The sequence below is a fragment of the Physeter macrocephalus genome, chromosome 7 (assembly GCF_002837175.3).
Source record: "Physeter macrocephalus isolate SW-GA chromosome 7, ASM283717v5, whole genome shotgun sequence".
Classification (NCBI taxonomy): Eukaryota; Metazoa; Chordata; class Mammalia; order Artiodactyla; family Physeteridae; genus Physeter; species Physeter macrocephalus.
The window spans coordinates 144,040,581-144,057,461 of record NC_041220.1 but is presented as its reverse complement, the minus strand read 5'-3'; the positions used below and the strand labels follow the sequence as shown (position 1 = coordinate 144,057,461).

Sequence of the window (16,881 nt, the reverse complement as noted above, 5' to 3'; positions counted from 1 at the left end):
GAGGTGTGTGCTGCCGTCTGTGTCGTGGCTTCGTGCTTTGTGTGGCCTCTTCACCAACCATGAGGGACACGTAGGCGTTGTTGTTACATTCGGTTACCTTGAAATAATTTTAGACTTCCCCCAAACTGCAGGAAAGAGTACGAAGGATTCCCACATACTCCCATCCAGCCGAGCATGTCACCACACTTGCTTTGTCCTGTCTTTCCCTCTTGGTTACTTTTCTGAACCAAATGAGAGTGCTTTCAGACATGGTGCCCTTTTACCCTGAAATACTGCTGTGTGTATTTCCTCAAAACAAGAGATTAGATAACAGCAAGATACAGATGGGGGGGGGGTGCACGATGTAGTTGTTGATTTTAACAACTAAACAAAACAAAATGGATACAGTCGGAAACAGAGGAAGCCGGCTGCATTTCCCAGGAGTTGGTGTGGCTGTACTAAATGTGCCGCACTAGGTCCTCTGGGGGGAGGAGACCTACCAACCCTCAGGCTAGAGAAGGAGCCCTGAACAGACACCGAGGGCAGGTGCGCCGGCCAGTCTCCCACCGCGGTGGGAGCAGGCATTTCTGAAACCACCCGTGTGTCCGCAAGGAAGGAGACACACTGTGGATGGCGGGGAGGGGGCTGCAGGGAGCGCAGTGTAGTTGTTAAAATCAAGAAATTAACACTGACACAAGACTGTTATCTAGCTGTAGGCTTATTCATTTTTCTCCGTTCATCCCTTTAATGTCCTAGGAAACAAAGTTGTTTTCTCCTGACACAGGAGCCAACCCAGGGTCACACGTCATATCTTTAATTTCCTTTAACGGGTCAGTTCCTCACTTTCTCACAACCTGACATCTCTAGAGAGTGTGACCCATCCATTTTTTAGAGTAAATGACTATCTAGAGTGATTTCAGTTTGGTGCCGTTTCTTCACAGCCAGGTTCAGAGTACGCAGCGTTGGCGGCAGCGCCTTGGGGGTGACGGGTCTGTGTTGGTGGGTGCCCTGCAGGCAGGAGGCACAGGGCCCGGTGGTGGTAACTCTCCTCCTGGGCCGTGGTGCGTGCAGTCGGCCCGTCTCTCCTCTGCCAGGCTGACACCTGACCTGTGCTCACCTGGAGTGTCTCATGGGGAGACGAGTCCCTTCTGCCATTTCAGACATTCATCCACTCCTTTTAGCATCCGTCAACGACAGTTATTGCCCAGGGGGATTTTTACTGTGCTGTTTGCCTACATAATGGTGACTTTTCTGATGTTATTCCTTCTCCATTTCTTACTCAGCGTTCTATAGGAAGAGCTCTCCTTCCCCATGTATTTTTTTTCATTTACTTCATTATTTATATGAGGGTGGGTTAGTGGATTCTTTCTTTATGCTATAGGTTACAATCCTTTACTGACACTGTTTATTTCGATGCCCCCAGATTCAGTCGGTGGGAGCCCCCTCTGCGTGGCCCCTGCACCCCATTGTGCTTTGAGCACTTCTGTGCACAGTTAGATGTCCCGGCTCTGAGACCCACACCTGGGTGCTGCTGGTGTGTGGTTGACAGGGCCTAGGAAGGGGAGCGTGTGTGTGTATGTGGGCATGTGTGCACTTCTCGTGCTCCCCCCACCATCTGTGTCTTTCGGTATCTAATCTCTGCAGTAAAAACCACCCGTTCGGGCTTCCCTGGTGGCGCAGTGGTTGAGAACCCGCCTGCCGATGCAGGGGACGCGGGTTCGCGCCCTGGTCCGGGAGGATCCCACGTGCCGCGGAGCGGCTGGGCCCGTGAGCCATGGCCGCTGAGCCTGCACGTCCGGAGCCTGTGCTCCGCAACGGGAGAGGCCACAACAGTGAGAGGCCCGCGTACCGCAAAAAAAAAAAAAAAAAAAAAAAAAAAAAAAAAAAAAAAAAAAAACAACCACCCTTTCACCCTGACAACTGCAGTCTGGCTCCGGTGCCACTGTGCTCCCTGCAGCCCCCTCCCCGCAGTCCACAGTGTGTCTCCTTCCTTGCGGTCCTGGGGGGACACACGGGTGGTTTCAGAATTGCCTGCTCCCACCACGGTGGGAGACTGGCCGGCGCACCTGCCCTCGGTGTCTGTTCAGGGTTCCTTTCTCTAGCCTGAGGGTTGGTAGGTCTCTTCCCCCGAGAGGACCTAGTGAGGCACATTTAGTACAGCCACGGGGACTCCTAGGAAATGCAGCCGGCTTCCTTTGTTTCTGATTGTATTTATTTTGTTTTGTTTCCCCTCCTTAATCCTGATTTCTTTTTCCCTATCCCATTCCTACTTAGTTTCTTATTTGCTTTTCTGTTTTTTACACAGAAGGTTGGCATATTAGAGATGCCTTTCCCCGTGGCCTTTTCCCCACATCCTGTATTCCGAAGGCCCTCCATGTGCGTCCGCAGCTCTTCCTTGTGGTTTCAGGTACTGAGTGGGCTCCGCTGGACACTGCCCCGCTCTCGGGGTTTGTAATGACACACAGCGGGGCAGAGAGCAGGAGCTCTGCGTGGGTGTTTCTGCGGGAGTGCTGGGTCAGAGGTCAGTGCAGACAGGGCTTGTTGATGTGGCCTGGTCCTCTGAACCCTGCATTGCACTCCCACCCCGTCGAGCCCCTGTTTGGCCACAGCCTCACCAAGAGAGTGTGTTGTCAGGCTTTGTAACTTGAGCCCGTCTGTTAGGCGCACTTATTCCTGTAGTTTTCATATGCATTTTTCTCTAATTAGAGTGAGGTCGTATTTTTAAGGGCTGTTTCTATATCTCTTTTGTGAATTTTCTATTCATATCTTTTTCTCATTTTTTAATTGGGTTTTTGGTCTTTTCCTTCCATTTTTTAAGAGTTCTTTATGAATTGGGGATATTAGCCTTTTAACTGCATTACATGCTCCAGATACTCCCCCAGCTCGTTAAGTTGTCTTTGACTATGTTTACAGTGCTTTTTAGCCATGCACAAGTTTTCTTTTTTACTTTACATAGTCAGTTCACTTATTTTTTATTGCCTCTGGATTTTAAATAATTGTTAGATATAATTGTTTATGCTAACACAGAGGTTAAGGAGGAACGTGCCCAAGTTTTTTTTCTAGTATTAGCCCGCGGTGGGAGACTGGCCGGCGCACCTGCCCTCGGTGTCTGTTCAGGGCTCCTTCTCTAGCCTGAGGGTTGGTAGGTCTCTTCCCCCGAGAGGACCTAGTGAGGCACATTTAGTACAGCCACGGGGACTCCTAGGAAATGCAGCCGGCTTCCTTTGTTTCTGATTGTATTTATTTTGTTTTGTTTCCCCTCCTTAATCCTGATTTCTTTTTCCCTATCCCATTCCTACTTAGTTTCTTATTTGCTTTTCTGTTTTTTACACAGAAGGTTGGCATATTAGAGATGCCTTTCCCCGTGGCCTTTTCCCCACATCCTGTATTCCGAAGGCCCTCCATGTGCGTCCGCAGCTCTTCCTTGTGGTTTCAGGTACTGAGTGGGCTCCGCTGGACACTGCCCCGCTCTCGGGGTTTGTAATGACACACAGCGGGGCAGAGAGCAGGAGCTCTGCGTGGGTGTTTCTGCGGGAGTGCTGGGTCAGAGGTCAGTGCAGACAGGGCTTGTTGATGTGGCCTGGTCCTCTGAACCCTGCATTGCACTCCCACCCCGTCGAGCCCCTGTTTGGCCACAGCCTCACCAAGAGAGTGTGTTGTCAGGCTTTGTAACTTGAGCCCGTCTGTTAGGCGCACTTATTCCTGTAGTTTTCATATGCATTTTTCTCTAATTAGAGTGAGGTCGTATTTTTAAGGGCTGTTTCTATATCTCTTTTGTGAATTTTCTATTCATATCTTTTTCTCATTTTTTAATTGGGTTTTTGGTCTTTTCCTTCCATTTTTTAAGAGTTCTTTATGAATTGGGGATATTAGCCTTTTAACTGCATTACATGCTCCAGATACTCCCCCAGCTCGTTAAGTTGTCTTTGACTATGTTTACAGTGCTTTTTAGCCATGCACAAGTTTTCTTTTTTACTTTACATAGTCAGTTCACTTATTTTTTATTGCCTCTGGATTTTAAATAATTGTTAGATATAATTGTTTATGCTAACACAGAGGTTAAGGAGGAACGTGCCCAAGTTTTTTTTCTAGTATTAGCGTGGTTTCACTTAGCTCCCTGATACATTTATTTGGAGTTTATTCTTTTGTATCGTGTGATGCATGAATCCAGCTTTATCTTTTACAAATGGTTAGCCAGTTGTCCCAACACCAGTTATTAAAAAGCTCATCTTGCCCCAGTGACTCAGGATGCCACCGTGTGTCCTCGGGTCTGTTCTGGAATTTCTCTTCTTTTCCTCTGTGTTCATTCACCTGCCATTAGTGCATTGAGTTAGCTACTTTAGAGGTTCTGTACATTTTAATGACTTACAGGGCTCTTCTCTCCTCATAGCCTTTTTCATTGTTTTCCTGGCTATTCTTTCATGTTTGTATTCCCAGAAGAACTTTGATATCAGTGTGCCTAGCTCCCTTAAAAAAAAAAAAAAAAAAAAGAAAAAAACAACCTTGTTGGTATCTTTATTGGTATTGCATTAAATTTATAAGATAATTTAGGGAGAATTGGTGTCTATGATGTTGTTCGTCCTTCCCAAGAACAAGGGGAGTTTTTCCATTGGTTCAAGTCTACTTTATGTCTTTTAGAAATGTTTTAAATTTTCTCTAATAGGTTTTTCACATTTCTTATTGAGCTTATTCCTAAGTATTTAATCTTCCTTGCTTTTAATTTTGACGGGGTGTTTTCTACAATCATACCTTCTAACTCTGTCCGTCCGGTGCAGTAGCCAGTCACATGTCACCCCTGAGCACCAAAGTGTGGAAGGTCCAAATTGAGGGGGTTGTGAGTGTAAAAACATAACCAGATTTTGAAAACCTAGTATGAAGAAAAAAAAAGGAATGTAAAATAACTCAGTATATATATATATATTTTTGGGGGCGGGGTGGCGCTGCACTGGGTCTTCATTGCTGCACGGGCTTTCTCTAGTTCAGGCGAGCGGGGGCTACTCTTCATTGCAGTGCACGGGCTTCTCGTTGAGGTGGCTTCTCTTGTTGCGGAGCATGGGCTCTAGGCGTGCGTGCTTCAATAGTTACAGCGCATGGGCTCAGTAGTTGTGGCACACAGGCTTAGTTGCTCCGCGGCATGTGGGATCTTCCTGGACCAGGGATTGAACCCGTGTCCCCTGCATTGGATTCCTTTTTTTTTTTTTTTTTTTTTTTATCTGTATTGGAGTATAATTGCTTTACAATGCTGTGTTAGTGTCTGCTGTACAACAGAGTGAATCAGCTCTACGTATCCACATATCCCCATATCCCCTCCCTCTTGAGCCACCCTCCCTATCCCACCCCTCTAGGTGGTCACCAAGCATCAATCTGATCTCCCTGTGCTGTGCAGCAGCTTCCCACTAGCTCTCTGTTTTACATTTGGGAGTGTATATATGTCAGTGCTACTCTCTCACTTCATCCCAGCTTCCCCCCGCCCCCCACCCCGTGTCCTCAAGTCCGTTCTCTACATCTGCGTCTTTATTGTTGCCCTGCCCCCTAGGTTCATCAGTACCGTTTTTTTTTAGGTTCCATATATGTGCGTTAGCATACGGTATTTGTTTTTCTCTTTCTGACTTACTTCACTCTGTGTGACAGACTCTAGGTCCATCCACCTCGTTACAAATAACTCAGTTTCGTTCCTTTTTATGGCTGATACTCCATTGTATATATGTGCCACATCTTCTTTATCCATCTGTCTGTCGATGGGCATTTAGGTTGCTTCCGTGTCCTGGTTATTGTAAATAGTGCTGCAGTGAACATTGTGGTACATGTGTCTTTTTGAATTATGGTTTTCTCAGGGTATATGCCCAGTAGTGGGACTGGACTGCTGGGTTGTATGGTACTTGTATTTTTAGTTTTTTTAAGGAACCTGCATACTGTTCTCCGTAGTGGCTGTATCAATTTACATTCCCACCAACAGTGCGGGAGGGTTCCCTTTTCTCCACACCCTCTCCAGCATTTACTGTTTGTAGATTTTTTGATGATGGCCATTCTGACCAGTGTGAGGTAGTACCTCATTGTGGTTTTGATTTGCATTTTTCTGATGATTAGTGACATTGACCATCTCTTCATGTGTGTGTTGGCAGTCTCTGCGTCTACTTTGGAGAAATGTCTGTTTAGGTCTTCCGTGGCAGGTGGATTCTTAACCATTGCACCACCAGGGAAGTCCCAGTATAATTTTTTACATTGATAACATATTGAAATGATAATCTTTTGGACATATTTAATTAAATAAAGTATATATTACTAAAATTAATTTCACTTGTTTCTTTTTAATTTTTTCGGTGTGGCTACTACAAAATCTTAAATTATGTATGTGGCTCATGTTGTATTTCTATTGGATAGCGCTCCTGTAACTGATCATTTGTGTATATGACAGCTATTGCTTTCTGTATGTTAACTTTATATCTCCTACCTTAGCAGATTATTTCATTGTTTGAGTCTTATCGTTGATTCTCTGGGGTTTTCCAGGTACTCTTATCATCTATTTGCAAATAGAGAAAGCTTTACTGCTCCTTTTCCAATTCTTACGCTTCTTGTTTTCTCTTGTTTAATTGCATCATTCTTGAACTTAATGGAAACGTCTGGTGTTTCTACATTAAGATTCTGGCTTTAGGGTAAGGTTTATATATTTTATCATGTTAAGAAAATATCCAACAATTCCTATTTTTCTTGAGTATTTTATCAGGAATGAGTGTTGAATTTTGTCAGAGGTTTTCTAGTATCTACGGAGATTAAACATAATTTTTCTTCTTAGACCTGTTATACTTCATAAAGAATTAGGAAGCTTTTTTTGTTTGTTTTTCATTTTCGGTATTCTAGAGCAGTTCACCTTCCATTGGGACTATTTAGGCTTTAATGATTTGATAGGAATCTCCTGTGCAGCCCCCGGGCCCGGTGCTTTTTTGTGGGGTAGTTTCCTGATGGTATTCTCTCGTCCTCTATGGTAATTGGTCTATTTAAGTATTTCTTTCTTCACTGAGGTTAATTTTGCTAAGCTGTATTTCTGTAGTAAATTACCTTTTCAGCCAGTTTTCCAGCTTATTTACATAGATGTCTGCAAAGTACATACTTTTTATTTATTTATTTATGGCTGTTTTTGGGTCTTTGTTTCTGCGCGAGGGCTTTCTCCAGTTGCTGTGAGCGGGGGCCACTCTTCATCGCGGTGCGCGGGCCTCTCACTGTCGCGGCCCCTCCCGTTGCGGAGCACAGGCTCCAGACGCGCAGGCTCAGTAGTTGCGGCTCACGGGCTTAGTTGCTCGGCGGCATGTGGGATCTTCCCAGACCGGGGCTCGAACCCGTGTCCCCTGGATTGGCAGGCAGATTCTTAACCACTTCGCCACCAGGGAAGCCTGAGTACGTACTTCTTAAAAAATTTCTTTCAGTGGTTATTTTCCCTCTTGTCATTTCTTATTTTGTATGTTTGTGCTTTCTTTCTCCCTATTCTATTTGACTCAGTTAGTTAAAGTTAACAGTTTATCTGTATAATATTTTCAAAAGCCAGGCTCTTGATTTATCAATTAGGTATATACTGTTGTTTTTTTCTCTGCCTCATTAATTTCTATTTTTATCTTTTTTTCCTGTGCTTCCTTTTGTTTTACTTCATTGTTCTTTCTAACTTTTTGATTTGGGAATTGAGTTCATTTCTTTTCATTCCTTCATTTTTACTGATCAAAGTATTTAGCACCTTGAATTTTCTCTGATCATTCCTTTAAATATATCCCACAGTGTATGATAATGTTTCCGTTTGGTTTCTTTTTTAGAAATTTAGTAATTTCCATGTGGTTTTCTTTTCCCCTTTCACCCAATAGTTTAATAGGTGGCTTTTAGGTTTCCAGGTGGGAGAGCCTTGTTTATGTTAATAATTTCTAGGTTCTGTACACTGTGATCTGAGACTATTGTTTGTAATATTTCTGCTTCATGCAACCTACTGGTATTTTCTTTGTGACTAGTTTTTGTGACTGCTCTGTGTTCACTTGAGATACAAGTGTATTTTCTCTGTTATCATGGTATTAAACTAAATATATATTTATATCCATGATATGTCTTTGAGTTAGGTTTAGGTCTTCTGTATCCTTTCTTGTTTTTTGTCCTCTTGACATATATTCTGTTATTTATTATTGAGTTTCTGTGTTTTCTTGCATTTCCTGTAGTTTTGCTTTATAAAGGTGGTTTCTTTGGTACATATTCCTAACTAATTTCTTATATTGAATTGTGGTTTTTATTGTTTAAAAATGTCCTTTTTGTTGTGTTTCCCACTTTTGGCTCGAATTCTCCTTTGTCTAAGATGGTGATTGCTGCCCCTTCTCTCTGTTTCTGTTTGTCTGGGGGGGCACCTTTGTCCTCATCCCTTCATTTCTGGCCTGAGTCACTTGGTTTTAGGTCATTCCCTTGCATACAGCCGAGACACCTCAGTCCTGCTGTGTGAGCCACATTGACAGTCTTATCTACAGGTGAGGTGAGCCCATTTCCATGTATTGATAGGACAACCCTGACATTATTTTGTAATTATTAGATCAATTTTTTAAATACATACATGTATGATATGTTTGTGTGTGTGTATATATATATATTTTTGGCCGTGTTGGGTCTTAGTTGTGGCCTGTGGGCTCTTTAGTTGTGGCCTGAGCACCCTGAGTTGCGGCACGCATGCGGGATCTAGTTCCCTGACCAGGGATCAAACCTGGGCCCCCTGCATTGGGAGCGTGGAGTCTTAGCCACTGTGCCACCAGGGAAGTCCTCTGTTTTATATTTTATATTCGCTGATTCTCTCTCTGTGTGAGATGTTTGCCTTTCTTTCTGTATATCCGTGGTGTTTAGGAACGTTTGTGACTTTGTACCGGTGCTGCCCCTGCACTTATACCTCTAAGTGCCCCGTCCCTGCTCCAAATGGGGGCCTGTGGCATCACTTAGTGCCTGGGGGACAGCTGTGCGCTGACCCTGTTTTCTCTACTCTGCCCTCTTTGGCTGTCCTTTCTCTTCCCATTTTTCAGCTGCATTGGTTTCTGCTTTGTCAGAGTGCATAGTATTTGTAGGTTTGCAGGTGAATACATTAGGTGCCCGTGTTGGTCCTCGTGTAGAGGACACACGTCCTCTGCATGTCCTCAAGTAGGGGTCAGGGGCACAGAGTCCTCCAAGCTCTGGCGAAGCAAACTGGTTCCTGTGGTCTGAACGGTGAACAGACAGCCTGGCGGGTATGAAATTCTTTAGGTCGCTCTTTCTTTCCACCCTGCTTAATAACAGTTTTGTTGTGAAAAACGTCTGTCTGATACTGAATCTGGTTATAGTTCCGTCCCATCTTTTTCTTATGCCAAGATTTTTAATACCGGTTATCAGTTCTAATTGGAAGAGTATTAGAAATCACTTTAGAATGAGAGCACTCCCTGCAGACGTGTCTGCTCTGTGTTTGCTTCTGTGGTTGAACCAACTCCTCTTCTAGAACTTTTTTATGGAATAACTTGAGTTCGGCATTTCTAAGACTTTACCTTCTTTACATCTGTAAACACTCCTGGCCCACCTCACCTTTCCTCGCGCATCCCTGTCTCCTTGACCAGGGTCAGCCAGTGGGCTCCGGGAGATGCCTGTGGTAGGTGTGCAGCGGAGGCCTGATGAACGGTCTCAGTGGCTGGGGAGGAGCGTGTTGTGAGGGTGACTCGTGCGGGCTGGCGGCCTGGACCAGGGAGCCTGGGCGGGGGCTGGGGGGCAGCCCAGAAGCAGAAGCCGTGGGATGGAGACAGGCGCCTGCAACTGTCGACGAGGAACGAGCCCAACATGGTGACGGGGCGGCAGGAGGGACATGAGTGTGAGGAAGGGGGTGGGGGGAGGATCATTTCTAGGTCACGGTCAGAAAGGGAGCGGCTGCAGCAGATCACAGCGGCTGCGGCTTTGCCCGCGCTGGGGGTCAGCTGCATGAAGGGTGGAGGTACAGAGGAGGTGGCTTTATGGACGAGCCGCGGGGGGGGGGGGGGGGGGGGCGGAGTCGAGGAAGACCCAGGCCGCCAGCTGTCTGTGCGGGAGGGGCCGTGGTCATGCAGGGGGGCGTGCGGGGGCTGCTCGGTGGCCGCGGCGATGCCGTGAGCTGGCGGATGTGAGGGCTCTGCGTGGCGCTGGGAGTCTCCAGCAGCGTTAGCTGCTGGTATGCAGGTAAACCGCACCTTCATTACGCTGCTGTGCAGATGCCCAGCGATGGGAGGAAAGGGCGTCCTTTACTGAAGATTCCGAAAAATTGTCCCATGCTAAGGTGGGGACAGGGGATGGAGACTGGCTTTAACAGAGCACTGTCGGTGGTCTGCACTCGTCCGTGGGTGGAACCGGGTGCTGTGCGTACACCGCCAGCGCCCCCCAGCACCCAGGTGTGCACGGGTGGAGCCTCTGAGCGCCTGGCAGGTACCAAACAGGGTGGGCCGAGCAGAAGAGGGAATTAAAGCCCTCAGAGGGGCCGAGGCTCCCCCGTCAGTCGCCTCCCTGCTCTAGCCTGTTTTCAGAGAGGGTTGCTCAACTGCAAAATGAAATACAGCCTTGCGTTTGGTAGGCACAACCGGAAAAGCTTTTTGATGAAGTCTCTGGATGTTGCTTGCATAAGCTGAATGCCTAAAAGAGCCGTCTTCCTCCAGAGGCTGACATCTGGGTCCTGGGTACAGACACGTCCGCGGCCTCTGTTGACAGCCGTGCCCCTGCTCCACACACACACACACACACACACACACACACCCCGCCAGCCCTCCCTCCAGCGGGGCCTTGGGGCAGACAGCCTCTGTCTTCTCAATGGCTCTCCCGGTGGCAGCAGCAGGTATGTCTCTTCTCCCGGGCCTGAAGCAGTGGTTCCTTCACTCAGCACAAGAGTTCGCTAATTCCAGGTGACCTGGATGTTCCCAAGTGCATGAGAGAGGTCTGCCCACCTGTGGCCATTTGCAAAATCTCATTTTTATTTTTTAATTAAAAAAAAAAATTTATTAGACAAGTTCTCACTTTCTTTTTTTTTTTGGCCGCACCCCACGGCATGTGGGATCTTAGTTCCCCAAGCAGGGATGGAACCCACGTCCCCTGCATTGGAATCACGGAGTCTTAACCACTGGACCGCCTGGGACGTCCCATGCAAAATCTCATTCTAGAAAAGATTTTTAGTTTGTGAACTTGTTGAAATTAAGTAAAACCAAATGCTTTGCTCTGTCCCGCTAAGATGGCCTGCTGTTTAGTTGACTTGCCTCTTTTCTTTCATCTTACAGATGATGTCTTTCTGCCTAAAGATATCGACCTAGACAGTGTGGACATGGACGAGACAGAGAGGGAAGTGGAATATTTCAAAAGGTAATTGTTAGGAGTGTGGTCCGAAAAAGGGATGGTTTCGTGGTTACCATGCATGACCCTCCCATGTAGCACGGCCGCTTGTCTTGGACAGAAGTTGTGTCAGCTAGCCAAGCAGCCCGGCTCCTTTGTAGCATTCTAGCACGTGAAGGCCTGCCATGCACATCCCACCCACACCCCGAGCACACACGAACTAGCCTTCTCGCCCACACTCTCACACTTCATTCACTTCTCCCTTCCCATGTGTGTAAAGGCTGGTTTATGGCAGCATATCTCAGAGTGGTCCTGGACCAGCAGCATCACCTAGGAACTTGGGACCCAACATCCGTGTTCTCACAAGCCTCCCAGCTGATCTTTATATGTGCTGGCATTGGAACACAGTGATATGGCCTGCTTTTAAGGAGAAAAGTAACATTTTGGATAATTTATTCAGGTTTCCTTAGTACATGTTCAGTAATATTTTTCATAATATATGTTCAATAATATCTACAATGTGAGTCATGGCAAGAAGATTTTTCTTTAAAGTGCCTTGTTCTCTCTTTGGAAGTACTTTAATCTCTTTGTTTCAGAAAGCACACACACATATACACACACACTCACAAAAGCAGTTTGCAGTACAAAAAGTCATTAATTCATATCTGAAGTATTGTAAAATTCTAAATGTTTCTTAAAATTATATATATTTATAATGTGTCTGTGTGTGTGTATTTTTAAATCTTAGCAGCTGGTACGGCATTTGCTAAAGTTAAGCATTCATAGTAAAAACCCTTAACTAGGATGAGAAGGGCCTCTCCTAAACATGGTGAAGGGCATCCATAAAATCAGGAGATGTTATATACATCATGGTGAAACATTACAAGCCATTCCTTGAGATTAAAAAAATAATAACAATGATGCCCCTTATCGCAACTTCTATTTCCAAAAAAACAAAAAGAAACAAAGGGATAAGGATTCGAATGAAGAAGTGGAATTGTCATTCTCAGATGATATGAATGTGTTTGTACAAAGTCCGAAAGAATCTGTAGCTAAATTACTTGAATTATTTTTTAAATTGATTGATTGATTGATTTGGCTGCATTTGGGTCTTAGTCGCGGCGTGCGGGATCTTTGTTGTGGCGAGTGGGCTCTTCATTGTGGAGCGCGGGCTTCTCTCTAGTTGTGGTATGTGCGGGCTCAGTAGTTGTGGCATGTGGGCTTAGTAGCCCTGCGGCATGTAGGATCTTAGTTCCCCAGCCAGGGATTGAACCCGCGTCTCCTGAATTGGAAGGTGGATTCTTAACCACTGGACCACCAAGGAAGTCCCCAATTTTTTTTTTAATATTTATTTATTGACTTATTTATTTATTTGGCTGTGTTGGGTCTTAGTTGCAGCACGCAGGATCTTCGTTTTGGCATGCAGGATCTATCGTTGCAGCGCGCAGTCTCTCTAGTTGTGGCACACAGGCTCAGTAGTTGTCGCACGCGGTCTCTAGTTGTGGTGCATAGGCTCTAGAGTGCGTGGGCTTAGTTGCCCCGCAGCATGTGGGATCTAGCTCCCCAACCAGGGATCAAACCCACATCCCCTGCATTGGAAGGAGGATTCTTAACCCCTGGACCACCAGGGAGGGCCCAAAATTACTTGAATTATTAACACAGTTTGCCCTGAAGCTGGATTCTGGGGAGCAGGGGATAGAATAGGGGCATTTCTTGGATGTAGGCAAAGCTTTGGAGGAATATTTTCCCAAGGTAGATGTGCAGGATTCACACACCTTAAAATCATGCATGACCTTATAAACAAAGATTATCAAACACCCAAGACCTAGGAACAACAATAAAAATCTAGAAATGAAAAAATAGAATTATTAAAGTCAAGACCTCAATAGATAGATACCTGATAAAGAGATTAGACACTGCTGAAGAGGGAATTAATGAACTGGAAGATATATCTGGAAGATGTACCCAGAATGCACCAAGATATAAGGAAAATAGAAAATGTGAAAGAGGGCTTAAGAGACACGGAGGAGTGGCTAAGTCTGACATACACCTACGGAAGCCCCTCTGAGAGAGAATGGAGACCACAGAAAAGCAGGATTTAAAGAGATAAGATGCCTGAGGATTTTGCAGAACTAATGGGAAATTTGAATCTACAAATTCAAAAGCACAACATATACCAGTAGGCTAAACAAACAAAAATCCATTTCTAGACATAGCATATGAAACCAGAGACCATGGAGTGATATTTACAGTGTTGAAAGAAGATTGTCAGTCTATAATTATGTATCCCACAAAACTATTCTTTCCCATAATAAAGAAAAACTGTAGGAGCTTGCTACAAAGAGACCTGTTTTAAAAGGAAACATCTAAAATTATACTTTAAGAAAAAGGAAATTGGGAATTCCCTGGTGGTCCAGTGGTTAGGAGTCCATGCTTCCACTGCAGGAGACATGGGTTCGATCCCTGGTCAAGGGATTAAGATCTTGCAAGCTGCGCAGTGTGCCCGCCACCCCCCCCCAAAAAAAAGAAGAAAGAAAAGAAAAAGGAAACTGATCTCAGAAGATCACTCTAACATACACAGGAAGGAATGAAAAACAGCCTGATAAATCTAGGTAAATGTCTAACTGACATTATGTTTGAAAGAACCCCAGTACTGAATAGCAGTAGTATGTCAGTTAGGTGTGAAATAATCAGAGCTGAGTATCCTGAAGTCCTCCTGTTGTTCAGGTAGTTAACATTCAGACTTTAAGCTAAACGGGCAGGACACAATTTCAAGAGCAAGCATTAAAAGAATAGAAATAGGGTGTATAAATTGTTCATCAGTAGAAGGAAAAAAAATCAAATCAAAAAGAGAAAAAAAAATAAATGTAGAGAAAGTACAATAAACAAATTTTAAAAAGATGATAGACACAAGTCCAGTTGTGTCAGTAACCATGATAGGCAGTAAGCAGACAAAATTAAAAGTAGTTTGTCAGGTTGTATTAAATTAAAATATATATATATATACGTATATATACTGTTTACAAGAACATACCTAAACTATAATGAAAAGAAAGGTGGAAATAAAGAGAAAGGAAAAAGGAAACTGTTAACAGTTGTTATTCTCAGAGGAAGTATATTTTAACACAAGGGATAGATGAAGTTTGCTACATAATGATAAAATGTTTAATTTGTCAGGAAGAAATAGGAATTTTAAACACAAGTACTTAATGAAATAGCCTCAAGATACAAAAAGCAATTTGGGCTTCACAGAGAATCAGACAAATCCACCATCCCGGTGGGAGATCTCAGACCATTTCTCTGCGTCCTGATTGCCCTGAGCAGCCCAAGCCCCCCTGTGAGGAAGCGGAAGATGAGCACAGCTCGACTGGCAAGCTTAGTCTAATGGATGTGGGTGAAACCCTGCATCCAGGAACAGAGAGCTGAGTTCTTACACACATGGGGCCATCCACAGAAAGCACGGCTCAGGCATGTCAAAGAAGGATGTATAATTTGTGTTCTCTGACCACAACATGTTGAAGTTGCATATTTACAATAGGTACATTTTAAGTCCCTAAATATTTGGAAATCTGGAATTATGTAAGTTTAAATAACTCATGGGCCAAGTAAGAAACCACAGTGGACATTTTAAAATATACAGAACTAAAAGATAAGGAAAATATTGCATGTGAAAACCTGTGGAATGCAGAAAAGGTTTTGCTCATGGGTGTGGAGAAAAGGGACCCCTCCTACACAGTTGGTGGGAATGTAAGTTGGTACAGCAACTATGGAGAGCGGTATGGAGGTGTTCCTCAAAAAACTAAAAACAGAGCTACCATATGACCCAGCAATCCCACTGCTGGGCATATATCCGGAAAAAACTATAATTCAAAAAGATACATATGCACCCTTATGTTCGTAATGGCACTGTTTACAATAGCCAAGACATGGAAACAAACTAAATGTCCATCGACAGATGAATGGACAAAGAAGATGTGGTACACATACACGATGGACTATTACTCAGCCATAAAACAGAACGAAATAATGCCATTTGCAGCAACATGGATGCAACTGGGGATGATCATACTAAGTCAAGTAAGTCAGACAGAGAAAGACAAATGCCATGTGATATCACTTATATGTGGAATCTAAAATATGACACAAATGAACTTATCTACGAAACAGAAACAGACTCACAGACATAGAGAACAGACTTGTGGTTGCCAAGGGGGAGGGGGTTGGGGGAGGGATGGAGTGGGAGTTTGGGGTTAGCAGATGTAAGCTATTATACAGAGAGTGGATAAACAACTAAGGTCCTACTGTAGAGCACAGGGAACTATATTCAATACCCTATGATAAACCACAATGGAAAAGAATACATATATACATACATATATATATATATACACACACACACACGTACATATGTATAGAAAACTGAGTCACTTTGCTGTACAGCAGAAATTAACACCACATTATAAATCAACTACTTCAAGAAAATTTTTACAAAAAGAAAAGGTTTGCCCTTGGGAACACCTCCACTGAAGCCTTAAATGCTGGAGTTAAGTATTAAAAACCTGAACATTAATGAGTTTAGGATTTATTTGAGAAATTAGGAAAACAGCAATAGAATAAACTCAAAGAAAGTGAAACAAAGGAGATAATACATAAGAGCAATAAGGAAATAGGAAACAAAGAGAAGATCATCAAAGCCAAAATTTGATTCTTTGAAAACATTAAATAAGTAAACCTTTGAGAGACTAGTCAAGAAAAGTAGAAAAAAGACACCCCAAATACCATAATTAGATGGAAGAAGAAACAGAATGTTGATAATTATCAAAGTTGGGTGGTGGCTCTGTTCATTTTACCATTCTCTCTACTTTTGGGTGTGTTTGAAGTTCTCTGTAATATAAAGGGTTTCTTTGATTTTGTGAGTACGTACGTGAAAAGGAGGACATAACTCCAGAGACTGGGAGCAACTTTACAACAATTAACTTTAAAACTTAAATAAGATACAAAATTAACCCAATAGGAAAAGAGCGTGAATGGTCCAGTAACTGTTAGATTAAAGCAGCAGTTCTAAGTCTTCCCAGTGAGAAAACTACGTTCTGACAGTTTCACAGAGAATTGTCCAAGACTTTCAAAGAAAGATTATTCGGTCTTGTAGATTCTACCAGAGAATTGAAATGAGACAGCACAGGAGCGTGCTCCCCATTTTGTTTTATGAGAGAAGTAAAATGTTGATACCAAAATCTGCCAAAAACAATACCAGAAAAAAAATGGGAAATTACACATTTGTTTCTCTCATGAATATTAGGTGCAAAAATCATCACGACAATAGTCACATGCTAAATCCAACAGTGTACAGTATTTTCAGAGAGCAGCATGTTACCAAACCGGCTTACCTCAGGATTGAATGCAAGGAGTTTCTGATGTTAGGAAATCTGCAATGTTATCTGGCACATTAACACAGTAAAGAAGAGCCATGTGATCATTTCAGTGAGTTCAGAAAAAAACCTTGCTAAAATCTTAGCACCCATTTATAACTAATTTTTTTTTAAATAGTAAGCAATAGAAGAAAATATCTTTAACCTTAAAAAAGGAATT

The 16,881-nt window shown here is 43.7% G+C and overlaps 1 protein-coding gene across 4 annotated transcripts in view; it reads left to right on the top strand.

The window, feature by feature from the left end:
• Positions 1 to 16,881, top strand: part of FAM193A (family with sequence similarity 193 member A) — a 182,061-nt gene that overhangs the window by 162,188 nt on the left and 2,992 nt on the right. For all 4 annotated transcript variants that reach the window (XM_028492429.2, XM_007105073.4, XM_028492427.2 and 1 more), the window contains exon 20: positions 11,241 to 11,322. In XM_028492429.2, the coding sequence (XP_028348230.1) occupies positions 11,241 to 11,322 (82 nt within the window). The remainder of the gene's footprint in view (positions 1 to 11,240; positions 11,323 to 16,881) is intronic.